Genomic DNA, 17,499 nt, shown 5'->3' with positions numbered 1-17,499 from the left:
AATACAAATTATAATACGGAATACTTCGACAAATTTTCAAGGACACATTTTGCATCGTGCGGTACACTGTCATGATACACTGTCAGAGTGACAGTGTACTTTAACGAGTTTTCTATAAAACTAGCAACACTGAAGGGTAAGAACAAGTTCACCATAGTTACTGTTTATTATAGTCAAAAATAAATGAACAAACAGTTTTTATCTGATAATCAAGATCACAAGCGAAATGTAAGTTAAACAATAATCTAGAATGGTTGAGTCACCATGAATATACTACTAGCTGTATTGATATTTGTAGATTCGTGGGTGTTTGTGTTCATTTTTCATCTTTTGTGTTAGTGCCGGTGATATTTAGACTGATTGTTGCAGTTTAATACAGCAACGATAAACATAAACAAACAAGTTTATTTTGCACCGTAGCAACTAGCATAAAGCGTTGCCAGAAACGATCTCCTTCCACATTTTCAAACTATCGCAATGAAAGGGAGTAATTTGCTAGGCTTACTTGTTCAGGCTGTGAACCAAACATTGGCGGTTCGTTTGTATGGGACTTAGGGGTATTATTATTTGTATTTGGCTGTACCGCCTGAGGCTGGTCAAAATACATGGATGATAATGCCTTTAAAGTGAGTGTGTACAGTGCCTAACGAGTTGTCATCGCCGTTTCAGTGACAGTTGTTCTTGTTTTCGTATTATTTACACTCGAAAATATATGTTTATGTGCCCAATTCTCGCCATTTGCGGGAAGTTTTACTTTTCTGTTACAATTCGCAAAAAAATGCAGCTGAAGCGCATCGAATGTTCTCAGAAACTTACGGTGATGCTGCTCTGAGTAAAAGAACGTGTCGGGAGTGGTTTCAACGTTTTAAAAATGGTGATTTAGACGTCGAAGACAAACATGGTGGTGGAAAAGAAAAAACCTTCAGAGATGAACAACTAGAATTTGCTTGATGAAGATTCGTGCCAAACCCAAGAAGAGCTTGCTGAATCGTTGAGAGTGAGTCAGCAAGCCATTTCAAAACGTCTCAAGGCCCTGGGCATCATTCAGAAAGAAGGAAACTGGGTGCCGTACGAGTTGAAATCGAGGGACATCGAGCGCCGTCTATCTGTATGTGAGCAACTGCTTCAAATTACATAATCGTAAGGGGTTTTACATCGAATCGTAACCGGTGATGAAAAGTGGGTTCGATACGATAATCCTAAACGCAGAAAATCATTAGAAAAGCCCGGGCATGCTACTTCGTCGAAGGCAAAACCGAATATTCACGGCGCCAAGGTTATGATTTGTATTTGGTGGGATCAGCTCGGTGTGATTTACTACGAGCTCTTAAAACCGGGTGAAGCATCACAGGAGATCGCTACCGAACACAACTGATGCGCCTTAGTCGCGCGCTAAAAGAAAAGTGGCCACAATATCAAGAGCGACATGACAGAGTCATCCTCCAACACGACAATACTCGGCCTCACGTTGCAAAAGTGGTCAAAAAGTACCTGGAAACGCTGAAATGGGAAGTCTTACCCCACCCGCCGTATTCCCCAGATGCACCCCTTCTGACTTCCACCTATTCCGTTCGGTGACACACGGCTTGGCAGATCAACATGTTCAATCCTTCGAAGAGTTGTAAAAATGGATTGCTTCATGGATAGCGTCAAAAGAGGACTCCTTTTTTCGTGACGGGATCGGAAAATTTCCGGAAAGATGGGAGAAAGTTGTCGCTAGCGACGGACAATACTTTGAATAATACATCTGTAAGCACTTTTTCGCAATAAAGCTTTTAATTTTGGAAAGAAACGGCGGAAGTAAAGTTGTACACTTGATATTTAGACATTAGCCCTTCTGAAAACATAATGCAGAACCAGAGATGCCATTTATACAGATTTATCTGTATTGTATAGATTTTTGCGATCGCTTACTGATTTAAATCAGATTACAGATTTTATACAGATTTTCCAAATTTAATACAGATTTGTAAAAGTTTATAAAAAATGAGAAGTAAAAAGATAGACTTTTCACTCTGAGTATCTGTTAGTATTTGATTGCAGTACTTTTTAAAAAGTTTATTAATCAACGGACAAATTACATGTTAATATGGAAATCTTTTGAGCAAATATTTGATGATGAACACAGATAAACATTTATACTAAAATTTTAAACCAATTTAAATTGATTCATTTTATTAGTGAAAACAGATAAGGAGTGTATCGAAAAGTAGTTAGCAACATTGATTATTGAATGAAAAAGCGAAAAAAAAACATATTTTGATATCAGTTTTCGATTTATTGTAGAAAATTACATTTTTATGCATTTCACTGATTATATTGAAGAAAATCCTAAATTCTGTGAAACGCTCGCACTTTGGACTTGACATTCTTCATTAAATTCTGCACAGTTACTTTTGTGACTTTCCTGGTGGCAGCTGTTCAGTTTTTTTTTAACTCCTGCATGTTTTGGGACACTGTACCTTCCTTCCGAAAGTGCCGCTTGACAATTGCCCAATACCTTTCAATTGGCCGTAGATCCGGGCAGTTCGGTGGGTTGATGTCTTTTTCCACGAATTGTACATTATTTTTTGACAACCACTGTAGAACGGAGTTGGCGTTGTGGGCTGAAGCCAAATCCGGCCAGAAGAGAGGAGAAGCCTTATGCTTTCTGTACAGTGGCAGCATTCTCTTCTTCAAACATTATTCCTCGTACATCTTGGCGTTAATTGTGCCCTTCGTGAAGAAAATCGACAACCGCAAACCACAGGTACAAATTGCTTGCCAGACCAACACCTTTTTCGGCACCTTCTGTTTCTTGTACGATTTCTGGGAGTTCCGAACTTTGATCCGTTGAATCATCCCGATGCTGGTGTTGAACTGCTTGGCCAAATCCCGCGTCGACGCCGATGGGTTTTTCCTGATGTACTCAACCACTTTTAAGTCCCGGCCGGGCTGGCTGGGACCCGTTTTCCTACCGGATCAGGGCAAATCCTTCATGGAAAGGGTCTTACCGAACTTTTAGATAATATTTTTGACACTGGCGTGGTGCACTTTCACTCGTTTTGCAATTTCGTTGTACGTGACACCACTTTCTGAGCACCAAATGTGCAGAATTTTCTTTCACATTTTCGGATCAATTCGACTCATCATTGAAACGATAAACCGTACCGAAACCAATCGATTGCGCAGCTGTTATTAACATGTAAACAAACATGTCACCGCAAAACACGCTGCAAAATATTAAGCCATTTTAGAGTAATAACTGTTTGAATGTTGCTAACTACTTATCGATACACTTCTTAGAGAAGATACATATTTTCTATGAAAATATCTGGCATCTCTGTGCACAGCCGATGATACACACACACTTAACAGTGTGTGACGTGTCGTGGTGACGTATAACGACGTATAACCAGTGCTACTAGACTTTCCACAATGATTATTTCATTAGTATTTAACACGCTCTTTCTGGTAATATTCGAAACCGAAATAGTTTTATTGAAATATAAATATCAACAATATAATTAAACTAATGTCTCGGATACCAGAAAAAAAAATTGTTGTGATAATTTGAAGAAGGAAAACATTTTTTTGCAACATTATGAGAAAACTTGGCAACTTTGCGAAACCAAATGAGATGTAAACAAAGCGCAATCAAGTGAACTAATGTCGTTTTCGCTTGAGAACACTGACACTGACCCAGGGTAGTTTCATCAAACAAACACTTTTCACGAAACTGTGTTGATTTAGCACTTAGCAACGGGGGTTTGAGCAAACCTGATATAACAACCAGGTTCGAAACTGACTCGATTTTCAGTTCAACAACGTTAAAACTAGGTTCGAAACTAGCTTCAAACAAACGGTTTGACAGCAGTTAGAGTGGAAACTGGGTTAGGTTTGGCATCAAGCGAAAACGACATAAGTGAAAAACTTTCATCTCATATTCTTGAAGACTATTATTGCTTGTCGGGTAATTTTTGAAGATTTTAATCGTTAATTAAACAAGTGAACATTACTAATTATGATCTCATCCAGCATTCAATAGTAGTGTAATTGTGCAAAATAGTGATCATGTTTTGAGACGAATCGATTAGTAGATATTCAGAAACATGACGAACTGTAAATCTTGGGAGGAAAATGTATCCTAAATTGAAAAGAAGAATGTAAAACCATTTCATCTAATGAGAAAATTTGACCATAGCTTGAATAATCATTTTAAAACATTCTACAGTTTGGTTCAGCTACGTTGTAAGCTATTATTCATGTTCAAAGTAATGAGGTGAAGGGATGAGATGGAAATAGGAGCTCAGATGAAATAGGGAGCCGTTATCCTATATTCCACTAAGATGAAAAAAGACTAATTTTAGGAACATCCGCGTACGCCTACTGCGATCGTTTTTCGACAACAAACCTGCAAACCTATCAAAAAGCAAAAAAATAGTTTTTCACATAGCAAAAATTTGTTTAGGTTTTTAGGACGCGGTTTATACCATGTTCACATTAGCGCTGATATCACTTTATATACCGAGATGATATGCATATCATGTCGAAGTGTTCACAAATGATCGAAATGATATCGTTTGACAATCAAGTTGTCATATTGAATGTTCCCATCAGGAGTAAGATCAATAATATTGCTTTTCTCTCCTACAATTCAATCAATAATTGAAGTCTCGCATTTATCGGTCCCCGAACGCAAATATTCGTTGATAAAATCAAAATTTTAATAATTGTTTATTGTCACTCTCAAATTGACGTTCATGAATGAGTGCGTTCAATGCCATTATCCGTGTTTCTAGTTGCGATTTTTGACAACTCGACATGATATCGTACATGATATCCCTGATAACATGCTAAAATGGTGATATGCGCTGACATAAAATTGTATGGGATATCAAGTGATATCGCACATGATATCATCGGATATAAAGTATATCTGTATAGTATCACTTAATATCAGAGCTAATGTGAACATACTATCAAAACTTTAGCTTAGAAAAAAGGACAATTTTCGTTATTGATTGAGAGTATTCCATTTGCTCTCTGAGAGGGATTGCCATTCCCGAAAATTTGCTATTCGGAGGTCCACATTTAATAAAATATGAGAATGCATAGAGTTCTGTAGTCAATTTTAAAATTCAGGTTCGGAGTTCAGATCTAACATTCAGTTCCAGAATCCAGATCGAGAATTCATGAGTGAAATTCAGAATATGAATTTTCAATCTGATTCTGGACCTAATTGTGAGATATGAACTTCGTACCTGAATTTTAGAACTGGTTTTTGAACCAGAGTTTAATTCCTGAATTCAGAACCAGAATTTAACTCCTAAATTCAGTTTCAAAATTCATTTCCAGTATTCAGAACCTGCATGCTGTAACCAAATTAGGAACAAGGATTCTGGAGCTGAATTCAGTTCTTTTATTGAGGCTCGGAATTCAAGTTTAGAACTCAGTTCTAGAATTAAATATAATCCTGGAGTCGAAACCCTAAATCAGAGTTCTGGATTCGAATCCCGAACATAAATTAAGGAATATAATTCAGTTCCAAAATCTAGTCAAGAAACTATTTACAGAGTCCAGGATTAGGATCCAGTTCCAGAGTCAGAACTAATTGGATCAAGGGGAACGTGCCACTTGAGCCAATTAGTTCTGATTCCTGATTCACGTTTAGATTTCAGTTCTGAAATTTAATCCAAAATTCAGTTTCTTGCTGCTGCCGATTGAAAGCGACTGCTCGCCATGACGTCCGGCATGTGAATGTCGCGGGTACAAGAAAAGTAAGTAAGCGTGATGAGTTCTCCTCATTGTTTTTGAAAGTAAGAGAAAACTTAATTTTCGAGTTATTTTTGGTTATCTCAATTCTATCATCAATTGCTGAACATAAAGACTGTTCCAGAAAGTATGGACACACTTTGATTTCGCTGTAAATAATTCACAAGTGATAGATATTCAAATTTTATTCGATATACTGATAATATTAGACTACAACAACAGAATATTATTCTCAACATTTGCTACTTAGCCATTGTAGACTAGCTGGCGCCCCTTCTTGCGAACGTTCCTCATTAAATTCACATTGACACTTTTTTCCAATCTTTTTCGAACTGTTGAATGGTTTCGGCTGCCGAGACATGTTTCCTAAGATGTGCCTTCGTTAATGCCCAAAATTCCTCAATTGGTCGAAGTTGTGGGCAATTTGGTGGATTAATGTCTTTTGGGACGAAAGTGACATTTTTGGTAGTTGATTTCGAGTAGTGGCAAGAAGCAAGATCTGGCCAGATATCAACAGGATCCTTGTGGCTTCGAATCATGGGAAGAAGTCGTTTTTGTAAACATTCCTTGATGTATATTTCCCTGTTCATTGAAGCAGTAGTGATGAAGGGTTTCGAAATCTTACCGCAGCTACAAATTGCTTGCCAGACCATAGCTTTCTTACCAAATTTTTCGAGTTCTATCGATGTTTCGGACTGGTTTAACACTTGCCCTTCTCGCACCGTATAATATTGTGGTCCCGGCAAGGATTTGTAATCGAGTTTCACGTAGGTTTCGTTGTCCATGATTATGCAGTTCAAATTTCCAGCAAGAATCGTATTGTACAGCTTTCGAACCCTCAGCCTGATCGATGCTTCTTCTTTCGGACTACGTTTTGGTTGTTTCTGCTTCTCATAGGTTCGAAGATTCAAACGTTCTTTAGCACGAAGAACATTTGACTTCGAAGTGCCTACTTTTTTGGCCACATCCCGAACTGAAACCTCAAAAGAAGGCCTTCAGTATACGTTTATCCAACTGAGGGTTAGCAGGACCTTTTTTTCGACCCGTTTTTGGTTTATCCTCAAAGGTGTTATCCTCACCGAACTTCCTGATTGCATTTCGCACGGCTTTTTCACTTACTCCTTCCATTTTTGCTATCTTTCTCAGTGACATTCCGCGTTTTGTGCACCATTTGTACAAAATTTTTCGACGTTGTTCTGCTGAAAGTCCACGCATTTCGAAACAAACTAATGAAACCGAATAAACAACTGCACAAGTGATTAGAGAAGAGTGTAAACAGCAGGACGCAGCCATAAAAATTGATAGATTCTGAATTGAAATGGCAGCGGTTTTTGGTTGCGTTCATACTTTCTGTGGCAGTCTTTATGTAAAACATACACGCGGAAATTCCCGAAAAATCACCACAGCGTGCAATTTTGCATACATGACTTACAAACAGTTCAGTAAAACTTCATTCAATTCAATTGAAACTGAATGTGGAACACATTGACGATCTCTCTACTGCAGTAAACTTCACTCTCTGACACACACAATGTTTGCTGACGGCCCGAACGGGCAGCATTCAGTTCATCACTCGTTTCTCTTTAATCGAGACTCAGTTTAACCACCGTCAGTTGATCTCTTGAAATGACAAAATATCTCTTTCAATAGTGTGAGAGCGGTCTTCAAATGAGGCTCATGTAAACATTCGAATTGGTTCAAGATAATAGATGAAGGATAAACCAAACAGCTGAAATATCAATTACAGAATACACATAAATTAATAGTTTCCTCCTTCAGTTTTCATTTTTCATACTTTACTCCATTTATAATTCTATTCATTCGAACTTGCTCACTACCAACTGCGAAGACAATGAAGCAGCTATACTGCTTGGCACTTGAAACTGAGCAAGCAAAACTTCAAATGACTAGGTACGATTATTCAACTGACGATGAATCCTGGGAACTTCACTTGAAAATGGCAGCAAAAGTCAAATGAATTAGTAGGAATATGCTGACGGTCGGCGGCCATAAATTTCATTTTCATTTTATATTATTCGATTGAAAATGAAATTTTACCACGCTGCTTACAACTGTATGCAATATCAAACTCAAGAGCCCATAAGGGATTGCTGGGCTGCTCCAAGCGGCTCAACAACGGACCTCTGTCTGCCGGGTTTATTGAACGAAAAAAATGGCATCCCATTCAACGGTTTGATTCAAAATCGGCTGACAATGGTCCCGTGTTGGCCTCCCGTTGAACGATTGATTAGGACAAATGACCCAACGTATTGGGCCAATGAAGGACAACCGTTGAACGTTTTTTTCTAAGAGGGCCTCTATAGACAAATTGCTACTTGGTAATTACTTTGCCAAACATTCATTGAATTTCCTTCACACATTGCAATCACTACTTAGATGTCTGTTCTTTGTGATTTAAGGTCAATTTTCATGGGTTCCCGAGCAGTCGCAAAGTTAGTTCCAACGGCTTAGTTGGCCGGTCACTACTCGGAAAGAAGAATTAATTCCTCTGGTAGAAATGTGTAGAGTAATATTAGTGGTTTGCGAATGTGGTAAAAAGGTAGAAAAAAGGAATTCAAAGGAACCTAATCAGCTCTAATTCTAAACATTTTATTTCCCCTCGTTGCAGTTAAAGTAACCACAAAGAACAGAAATTTTTATATGATTGCAGAATTCAATAGCAGGATAATCGTCTAGTTGATTAAATCTTAGCTTCCTTCAATTGAGGACTACACAAAAGCCAACATAATAGTTCACATTTGATTGGCTCCCCCGACAACGACTCGAGTGATGTTAATATGTGAAGCTATTTCCCGAGGAGAGGAAAGAACTGACCCGTTTAGAATCAAGTTTCCCGTTCCCTCTCATTCTCTTCTTCTTCTGCCTTCGCCAGTATATCTCAAGGCATCAAACGGACATCCACCCACCGGAGGGGTGTTGAATCACTATCATCTAATTGGAGATTTTCCGCACACCATTATTTCCATTTTCTGCCAAACACCATTTAATCAATGAAGCTCAGTTTCCAATCACCAGTGATGCTGAAATGTGTGCTTTCGAAATAGTCTCTCTTTGTTAGGGTGGTATTGAATTTATGGCTCTCCTTCCGATGGTTAAACTATTCTTGTATTTCTTTGGAGGCCATTCACAAATATGCATATTCAATTGAATAAAAAAATCATAAATATCGAACCACACCACTTTCGAACTAATTGTGCAAACTACTGAAACCCACAAACCAACTTATACAATACGTGGAAATTTAGTACGTCCGTGTGTGAATCAAGCTATTTCCGCACCGTTCTAGCATTCACCGGAGGCAACGAATGGATGCGTCACTTCATCGTGACACGTGCGGTTTTCCTCAGAAATGTGCTCATCTGAGCCACATGCAGATTTCCTTTCCCGCACCGCATCAGCACAGAGCGGACGGAACCACTGCTCCAAGTTGATTATCCTTTGCGGTAGGACAAACAATCGACAAACCAACCAACCAACCAGCCATCCTCCGCCCACACGCTGACACACTGCTGGTCCGAAGCTTAAATGGGACCAACTCGAGAGTTATCCGTCGGACGGGAGGACAGCATTCCGTTTGCCCAAGGTAACCCACAGTCAACAAGTAACAGGCAGTGGCAGCAGGGATGAGAAACTTCGGACGATCAATATCAATTTGAAAATCCGCACCAAATCCGTCTTATCTCGCCTTCGCCGTGTCGTTACAACTGCGGGAACGGGGAGTTTCTTCCGGGCGAATGTTTGAAATCATCGTCAAACGAATTGTGCTCAATTGGAAATGTAAATAATCACAGTTCTGTTTTCCATTTCGCAGGTACCAATCGATTGCGTTACACAAATCTCGCATACATTGGCATCGATACGCAAGTTCTGCTGCCGCTTGCGGTTTTTTTGGAGAACCGGGATATATAGGCACGTGCCAGAGGAATGTAGCAAGTGGCGAAGTCAGTGATAGCAAGCGGGCGTATGCGGAAAAATATTTAGTTTGAGTTTTTGTCGTGAATACGACTTACTTTACTATGGGGTGCCTTTTCAAAATTTACCCTCTGAGAGAGTGATAAGTTTTTGATCGTGAATATCTCTTGTTGTATCTAACGAATCAACATATTTTTTGCTACATGCCATCGAAAATAAGATTACAATTTTATGATAAAATATTCAGTTGTGTGACATAATCTCAAATAATTCAAAATTAAACTTTTCTGAAATGTTTTATATAAACGAGTATCAAAGAGGATAATTCATAAGGCGCGTTTGCCTTTCTCGTATTTTTAAAGCTCATAGCTCAGTGATCTGTGAAAGTATTTATATAATCTAACTACCAATAGAAACGAAATTTTTAACTTAAACGTGTATAGCAAAAGCATTGAAGTATTTCAATACTACACTATTAAAAAACCCGTCTCATTTGACCCATATCAACACCAGCCAATCAGAACGCGTTCTGAGGAAGAGAACAAAATATCTGCTGCTGTACAACAAATCGTTTGAGAAAATGTTCCGAACAGTGTTTAAAATCGTAGTGAGTTCCACAATTTGGTCTTTCTGAAAGGCAGGAATGAATCCCGTACAGCATCCTGATAGTTTCTTTCAATGAAATGCAAATCCGAAATGAAATATCGAAATTAAAATTCTATATGCTGCTATTTTTATAGCCGTTAGAACCGCCCATTAGTGAAAAAGCTACAAACGAAATCAGGTAAAAACAAGCCTCTCAACAAAAAATTGGATCAGTTTGGATTTTATCGCAACTGCGAGCAGATGTGTTTTGTGTCGTCTGCACAAATAGTTTCGCTTTCGACAAGAGCGATTACGTCACAGCTACCAGTCATTAGCATTGGTGAAAAAACAACGGTGGAGAACATTACACAAAATCAGCCGTTCCAATGGTTCTAAAAGTTTTCTAAAGAACTATTAGAATTTGTTGTTTGCATATCGAAGGTAATTATCCTCAGTTTAGTGCAAATCAAGAACAGTTTGGTTAGATTTGTGCACTTCTCGCTGTGTGAAATTCACAGTAATCGAGATCAAGTGAAGCCTTTTTTGTTTTTGCGAAAAATGTGGAAAAGGGGAATGCTTGCATAATTCATACAATTGATCAACTAATTGATATTCGGAAGTGTTAAGAAACATGTCAGTTGTTTTCGTATTCACGACATCCAGTTATGTTGGAATTGTAAGCTTTGATGGAATTTGTAAGCAGTACAAACCTGCACATAGTCAATGCAGGAAACCGTCCAACTTTTGCGAGATCTGGAAGAGAGGAGGTTTTGGACGTAACTCTCTGCTCTGATAGAATTGCGCATGAGTTGGTGAATTGGCTCGTCTCTGATGAGCTCGAACCTTCGTTGTCTGATCATAAGTACATATTCTTTGATCATTCAAACGTTAAATTTGATATTATCACATATCGTAATCCCAAATCTACAAACTGGGACCTCTATGAAGAGGGCTTGGCGACTAGATTTTACGGGTACCAACCAACAATTGAAACCCCAATTGATTTGGAAAATGTTGTCGAGTGGGTTTGTCTCACTCATAGTTGCAGCATATGAAGAGGCTTGTCCACTTCGGATTGTGCGAGCTACTAGAGGAACTCCTTGGTGGAATGCTGAACTTGCTAAACTAAGAAAACTATGCAGAAGAGCTTGGAACCACCGACGCAGAGTGGGGGCATTCGTGTCGGCTTGAAGGGCTTACAGGAATGCTCTTCAATCGTCTGAGCGAAGTGGTTGGAAAAGCCTCTGCACAAATGTCTCTAGTCTCAACGAGGCTAGCAGATTAAATAAGTTACTTTCGAAGTCTAAGGACTTTAATGTCAGTTTCTTAAGAACTTCAGATGGTGAACACTTGTCTGATGAAGGTGATGTACTTCACTATCTTTTTAACACTCACTTTCCAGGATGTATGGATCCATCACCGACAGCTCTTCCCGAGACTTTTTCAGATAGTTACGATTCTTGGGCCCTTGCTCGAAGCGTCGTGACGATTGAATCGGTCAAATGGGCAGTTGAGAGTTTTGCTCCGTACAAGTCTCCTGGAAAGGATGGAGTTTTCCCAGTGTTACTGCAGAAAGGGTATGAACATTTCAAACATGTTTTGAAGAAAATACTTACTTTTAGTCTTGCGACAGGATATATTCCAAGAGCCTGGCAGGAAATAATTGTCAAATTTATTCCCAAAGGCGGTCGCGACACTTATGAGGAAGCGAAGAGCTTCAGGCCTATCAGTCTAAGCTCATTTCTTCTTAAAACAGTGGAACGCATAGTCGATCACTATATCAGGAATGTTAGTCTGGGCGTGCATCCGCTACATGGAAGTCCACTACAACCCTGTTACATGATGTTGTGTACAACATTGAAAAAGCTTTCTCACAAAAGCAATCTTGCTTGGGAGTTTTCCTAGATATTGAAGGTGCCTTTGATAACGTGTCTTTCAATTCAATTCTGGAAGCAGCCCGTGGTCATGGCATATCTTCAAGTATCACAAATTGGATACACGCATTGCTTAGCAATCGACTTCTTTGTTCATCGCTTCGGCAAGCAGAGATTAGAAAACTGAGTGTCCGTGGGTGTCCTCAAGGTGGTGTACTATCCCCACTTTTACGGAACCTAGTCGCTTATGGTTTGTTAAGGAAACTTAATAACCTTGGATTTCCGACTTATGGTTTTGCCGACGATTATCATATATTGATGACCGGTATAAGCATTAACACTCTCTTTGATTTAATGCAGCAAGCCCTGCGATCTGTTGAACAATGGTGTTGTCAGGTTGGATTGTCTGTAAATCCGGGCAAAACATCAATGGTGATTTTCACTCATCGTAGGATAATCGCAGGAGCTCGTCCGTTGCAGTTCTTTGGTTCAGAGGTCACTGTGGTCGATCAAGTTAAATACGTCGGGGTTATTCTTGACTCAAAACTGAATTGGTCTGCTCACATTGACTTCAGGATTAAGAGAGCTTGTATGGCTTTCGGCCAATGCAGACGAGCTTTTGGAAAATCATGGGGACTCAAACCCAGATATATTCATTGGATCTACACAACTATTGTTAGACCAATTTTAGCATATGGATGTCTTGTATGGTGGCAGAAAGGAGACGTCGCGACAGTTCAGTCAAAGCTAAATCATCTCTAAAGGATGGTCCTAATGGCGATGACAGGAGCATTCACGACAACTCCTACTGCCGCTCTAGAGGCGCTACTGTGCATTAAACCTAAAACCCTGTGTTCCTAAAACAAGAAGTATTATCTTGTGCATACCGTCTTAAGGTTACAGGGCTTTGGAACAGTAACCCATTAGATTATGCTACTAGCCACACTCGCTTGTGGTCTCAAATGGTTACGTGGGATGAGTATTTACTCGCTCCTAGTGACCTTACTCTCACATGCAGTTTTCCTTTCAAAACATTCAATGTGAGGCTGATGAGTTGGCTAGAGCTGTTGCAACGAATGATTTCGTTGGTCCTGAACCAGCTTTACCACTTTCAACTAGTTGGATGAAGCACAAGATTCGTTCTTGGGCTGCATCCAAACATGCCAGCTACTGGCGCAGCTTGCAAACTTGCGCTCAGACAAAAGCATTTCTACCAGATTTAAATCTGAAAATGTCAAAGTGTCTACTGCATTTCTCCAAGCATCATTGCAGTATTCTGGTTAGAGCTCTGACTGGACATTACAAACTCAATTATCACATGGCTACTATTCAACGTGCTGAATATTATTCGTGTGATTTGTGTGAATGCGATTACGGTACTTCATATCATCTGATATGTAACTGTCCCGCATTGACGCAGCTACGTATCTGGGTTTTTGGTTCTCCATACATGGTTGAGTCTGTGTATGCGGAGCTAAAATTGAAGGATATTCTCTCGTTTCTCACCCAATGTGGTAAGGAGCTATAGTCAGAAGGGTTCATCGTTCTTCCTGGAGTGAATGAATCCCTTCTGTATTCACCTTAAATAGGGTTTAGCAGATTGTTTGGCATCCTTTGGGGGGTACCGAATTTACTTCTGCTCGTACATACTGCGAATCGTTCTGCATTCTTCCGGGAGTGCAGAATGGTGTCGCTTTTGTAAGATCTCTAAATCCTCTCGGGGGTTGGAGGTTTTATTAATAGTAGACTGTTCGGGACCTCGTAGAGGTTCAGAATTTACTTCCGCTTCCACTAAATGTGATCCTCAGCAGATTGTTCGGAGTCCCTTGGGGGTGCAGAATTTACTTCTGCTTTTATGTGTTTTTGTGTCGTCAATTTTTCCCATCCTCCTAGTCCAACCCTTACGATTTCCTTTCAATCCTTCCCTCTTATATATCGGGAAAATGATGCTAAAAACAAATTGATGGCAAGGCACAAATCTCCAAATATCAAGAGGAACGTGCCATTTGAGCCAATTTGTTCTGATTCCTGAAAATAAATTATATAAAAACGTTATTCTATAGTACGAATGTAGTTATGATGTTAAACAGCCTTTCGTTATAAAATAATCATTATCAGATGGAAAATTTTGAGCAATTCATGATGACATAAAAAATTGTATAAAAAGGGGGGAATAGCAAGTGATTATAGCCCAGGAAACCAAAGATATTGTAGATCAAATGTGACGAGGAAGCATGGAAGTGCGTGCCAAGACGCATCGCGTGACGCTTTCACTCTGACTCAACCTAAGTTATGCTTCACTACAAGAGTATTCCACTAAGCAGGACAACTTCGAGAATTTTTTTCGGCCTTCCCTTTACGAAACATTTCCGAGCAACGCCGGGTAATTCAGCTAGTGATACTATAAAAAAGCCATGAAAACTTTTATGTTGATTTTCACGCAATTAAAATTTGTTTTTAGCGCAGCAAAAAGTGCAAGCGTCTGTTTGCTTTGATATTCGGCACAAAAAGAACGTGCTGCTATTACACACACTTGACACACTTGCGCTATCTGCTTTCTGTCAAAAGTTACGGTGGGGTGCCGGTAACCGAACATCTTCCCCTAATATATTAATGTAGCGGTATTATGCAACAGAAATCTTCAAAACTGTTGTCTAAACTTTTTATTAAATTTTGTATTTCGGGGAATTTCGGCTGTAATATACAGGAGAAAATGGAAATTAGAAAGGCATCATTACACCTCTAGGTGGATTGAAACAGGTTTTTTGTAGAGAATTTGTTTTCACACGGTAGCACAATTTTCGAATACTATGTCACAAATGAAAGCCGAAAGCTCGAATTAAAAACACTTTACTTTAGTAGTGAAAATAAAACTTCCGTGACGTAAAGTTTTTCTAAGTCCCCCCTCTCCCTCTTGTCACAATTTATCACAATAGTCGAAACTTGTATAAAAGCCCTAGCGAAGTATTTATCCAAGCTTGATAAAAAAACAATGCAATTCAGATCGTTTGCTTATTTTTCCAAACAAAATACTTCACTAGCCGAGACAGGGACTATTTCATCGGTCAAAAATCTGAAAAAGAAAAACATCATGGCTTGCTTGTCTTTCGTCCTATTCAACTCCCAACCGTTCCCAGAACTGAAAATCAAGTAAGTCAATCTTCATCATCAAAAGTTAATTTGTTTAATTCTGAAACGAATTCAAGGTTGCGTTCATTGAGTTCAATGAACGACTGAGGAGTGATTACTCGAGGAAAAAAATTTACTTGCCAATATCGTAGCGAAAGATATGAAATTCTTAGAACGAAAAATATTCAACCTGACAGACTCATATAAGATTGATCAGCAAATATATCGGATTAGTAATCTTTTTTACCTTCTACTTGCAAATGTCAAGCTTTTAAATTCATCTGAAAAAATTAACACAATAACCAATCGATATACCGGCAGCTTCCGACACCGGCAGATAAGATCAAGTGTGTACTTACACTCATCTCCACGTTCGGGTGATCGATGAAAATCATCTCCGACTCTTCGCCATCGAGCAGGACGCTAACGGTTTTCTCGCCGAACTCATCGTCTGCAAAACAAATTAAAAAAAAAGAAACAAACAGCAAAAACGAGGTGTTAGCGGACATTTCTCTCTTTCCACTACGGGGTGGCCTATTTCAGACTAGATAATTCACAAGATAATTAATTTCGTTTGAAAAAAAAAAACGCTCCTCACCCAAACTGGCATCGTACGTGTGCATGTACTCGGACGTCATAAACTGGGACACGAGAGCGGTTTTGCCTACGCCGGAGTCACCAAGCATCACCACCCGGTATCTGTGGGAAATACGGTCGGAGTGAGTGAGTGTCACCTTCGAGAGGCTGTGGAACAAAAAACAATTACCTTGTCGGGATCGGTTCGCTATCGTCTTCGTCGTCGACCGGAGATGATGGTAGGGAATCCACCGTTGCGTATCCACCCCCACAACAGGACCCGTCAAAGGGCGAACGCTCGCTGGCTCTAGAATGAACACATCCAAATGCAGTCGATTAGTATTGGCAAGCAAATTAGCTAAGAAGAAGTTTCACTAAACTCTGGAAGGTGAGGCAGCAGGTTAATTAAATAGATTCGCTTTGCTATGAATACTGGTTCCATGTTTCAGCTTGTGGGAAGCTTGTGGTTTTGTTGTATTTTTTTCTCTACGAAATTGAATTAATTGCGGTGCAATCAATTATCAGCTTAATTATGTAACCTTGGCTATCCCATTCGGGCTAACATTCATACGTCTGACGTCAAGGCGATGGACATTCCTTGTTTCCACGTCAGAGTGATTGTAATAAACCGAAAGAAACTTTCCCAACAAAAAAAATGTTGCTCTCTTAACAGTTTGCCCCATTTCGTTGATTGTAAACCATTAGACCAAGGAAATAAATGTATTTCGTTAAATAAATGGACTGCCGAAAAAGTCCCACGGAGTGAGAAAATTCGTCCTGTCCAATGAATGGAAAGGGTACTGTAAAGTTCTCATCAAATTAATGAATGGACAAATCTCTGGGCGGTTAATTCAATCCGCAGGATACGATAGTCCAGACCTGTCAGTGTACGTTAATGCTTTCCACTTCAGATGACATCTACAAATGATTCAAGCAGACAAAAATATGACTAGGATTTGGATAGAAAAAAAATGCTATGAAGAATCAACGAAGTGAGAAAAAAATGGGAAAAAGACAAATCATTTATGAAACGGACATTAGTTAAGGTTGGAGGAGGCGTGATGAGATTTGTTAAAGTATTACGCAAAAGTGACACGTAATTATCTGGAAATGAGAAACGTAAGAAAATTGTTTGAATTATGTATTATGAAGGTTGCGAGAATTGTAGGATTATGAAAAAACAACACAAACTTTTAACAAATGCTTTTTCTGTCGGCCGACCACTCTGACTAAGGGAACACTACAGAAGAGGGCGACTTAATTAAAGATGAATTTGGTTATCTATGGTCTTAACAGATGATAGTTTTGTTAGACTAAATGAAACTCAGATAAGGCAAATTGATCTGTGCTTCCTAGAGAAAAAGTATCTGGCTTCTAAGGGCATATTCAGGGGTGTTCTAGTTCTAGATGCATAATTAATGTCAGTTTTAAAATTTAAATCTAGAAATTATAACAAAATAAACTGGCAGCCCCAGCAGCGTTTTATCTGTGTTTCAAATATAGAAAAAATAGAACGGCAGTGTATACCAGTTTTAAATTTGACAGTAGAACTGGTCGAATAAATAAAACTAAAACGGATTGCTGGGGATACGTTTGTTTCAGTTTCATTCACATTATAGACCACCCATATGAATCTTGCAGTTGCTGA

At 39.1% G+C, this 17,499-nt stretch overlaps 1 protein-coding gene across 2 annotated transcripts in view; it reads right to left on the bottom strand.

The window, feature by feature from the left end:
- Positions 1 to 17,499, bottom strand: part of LOC131434553 (uncharacterized) — a 71,532-nt gene that overhangs the window by 13,349 nt on the left and 40,684 nt on the right. For both annotated transcript variants that reach the window (XM_058601372.1, XM_058601373.1), the window contains exons 7-9: positions 16,042 to 16,158; positions 15,874 to 15,974; positions 15,635 to 15,726 (exon numbers count right to left, since the gene is read on the bottom strand). In XM_058601372.1, coding sequence (XP_058457355.1) covers positions 15,635 to 15,726; positions 15,874 to 15,974; positions 16,042 to 16,158 — 310 coding nt within the window. The remainder of the gene's footprint in view (positions 1 to 15,634; positions 15,727 to 15,873; positions 15,975 to 16,041; positions 16,159 to 17,499) is intronic.

Source organism: Malaya genurostris, chromosome 3 (genome assembly GCF_030247185.1).
Source record: "Malaya genurostris strain Urasoe2022 chromosome 3, Malgen_1.1, whole genome shotgun sequence".
Lineage (NCBI taxonomy): Eukaryota > Metazoa > Arthropoda > Insecta > Diptera > Culicidae > Malaya > Malaya genurostris.
Note: the sequence above shows the minus strand (reverse complement) of the source record. Positions and strands in the feature narration are given on the sequence as shown.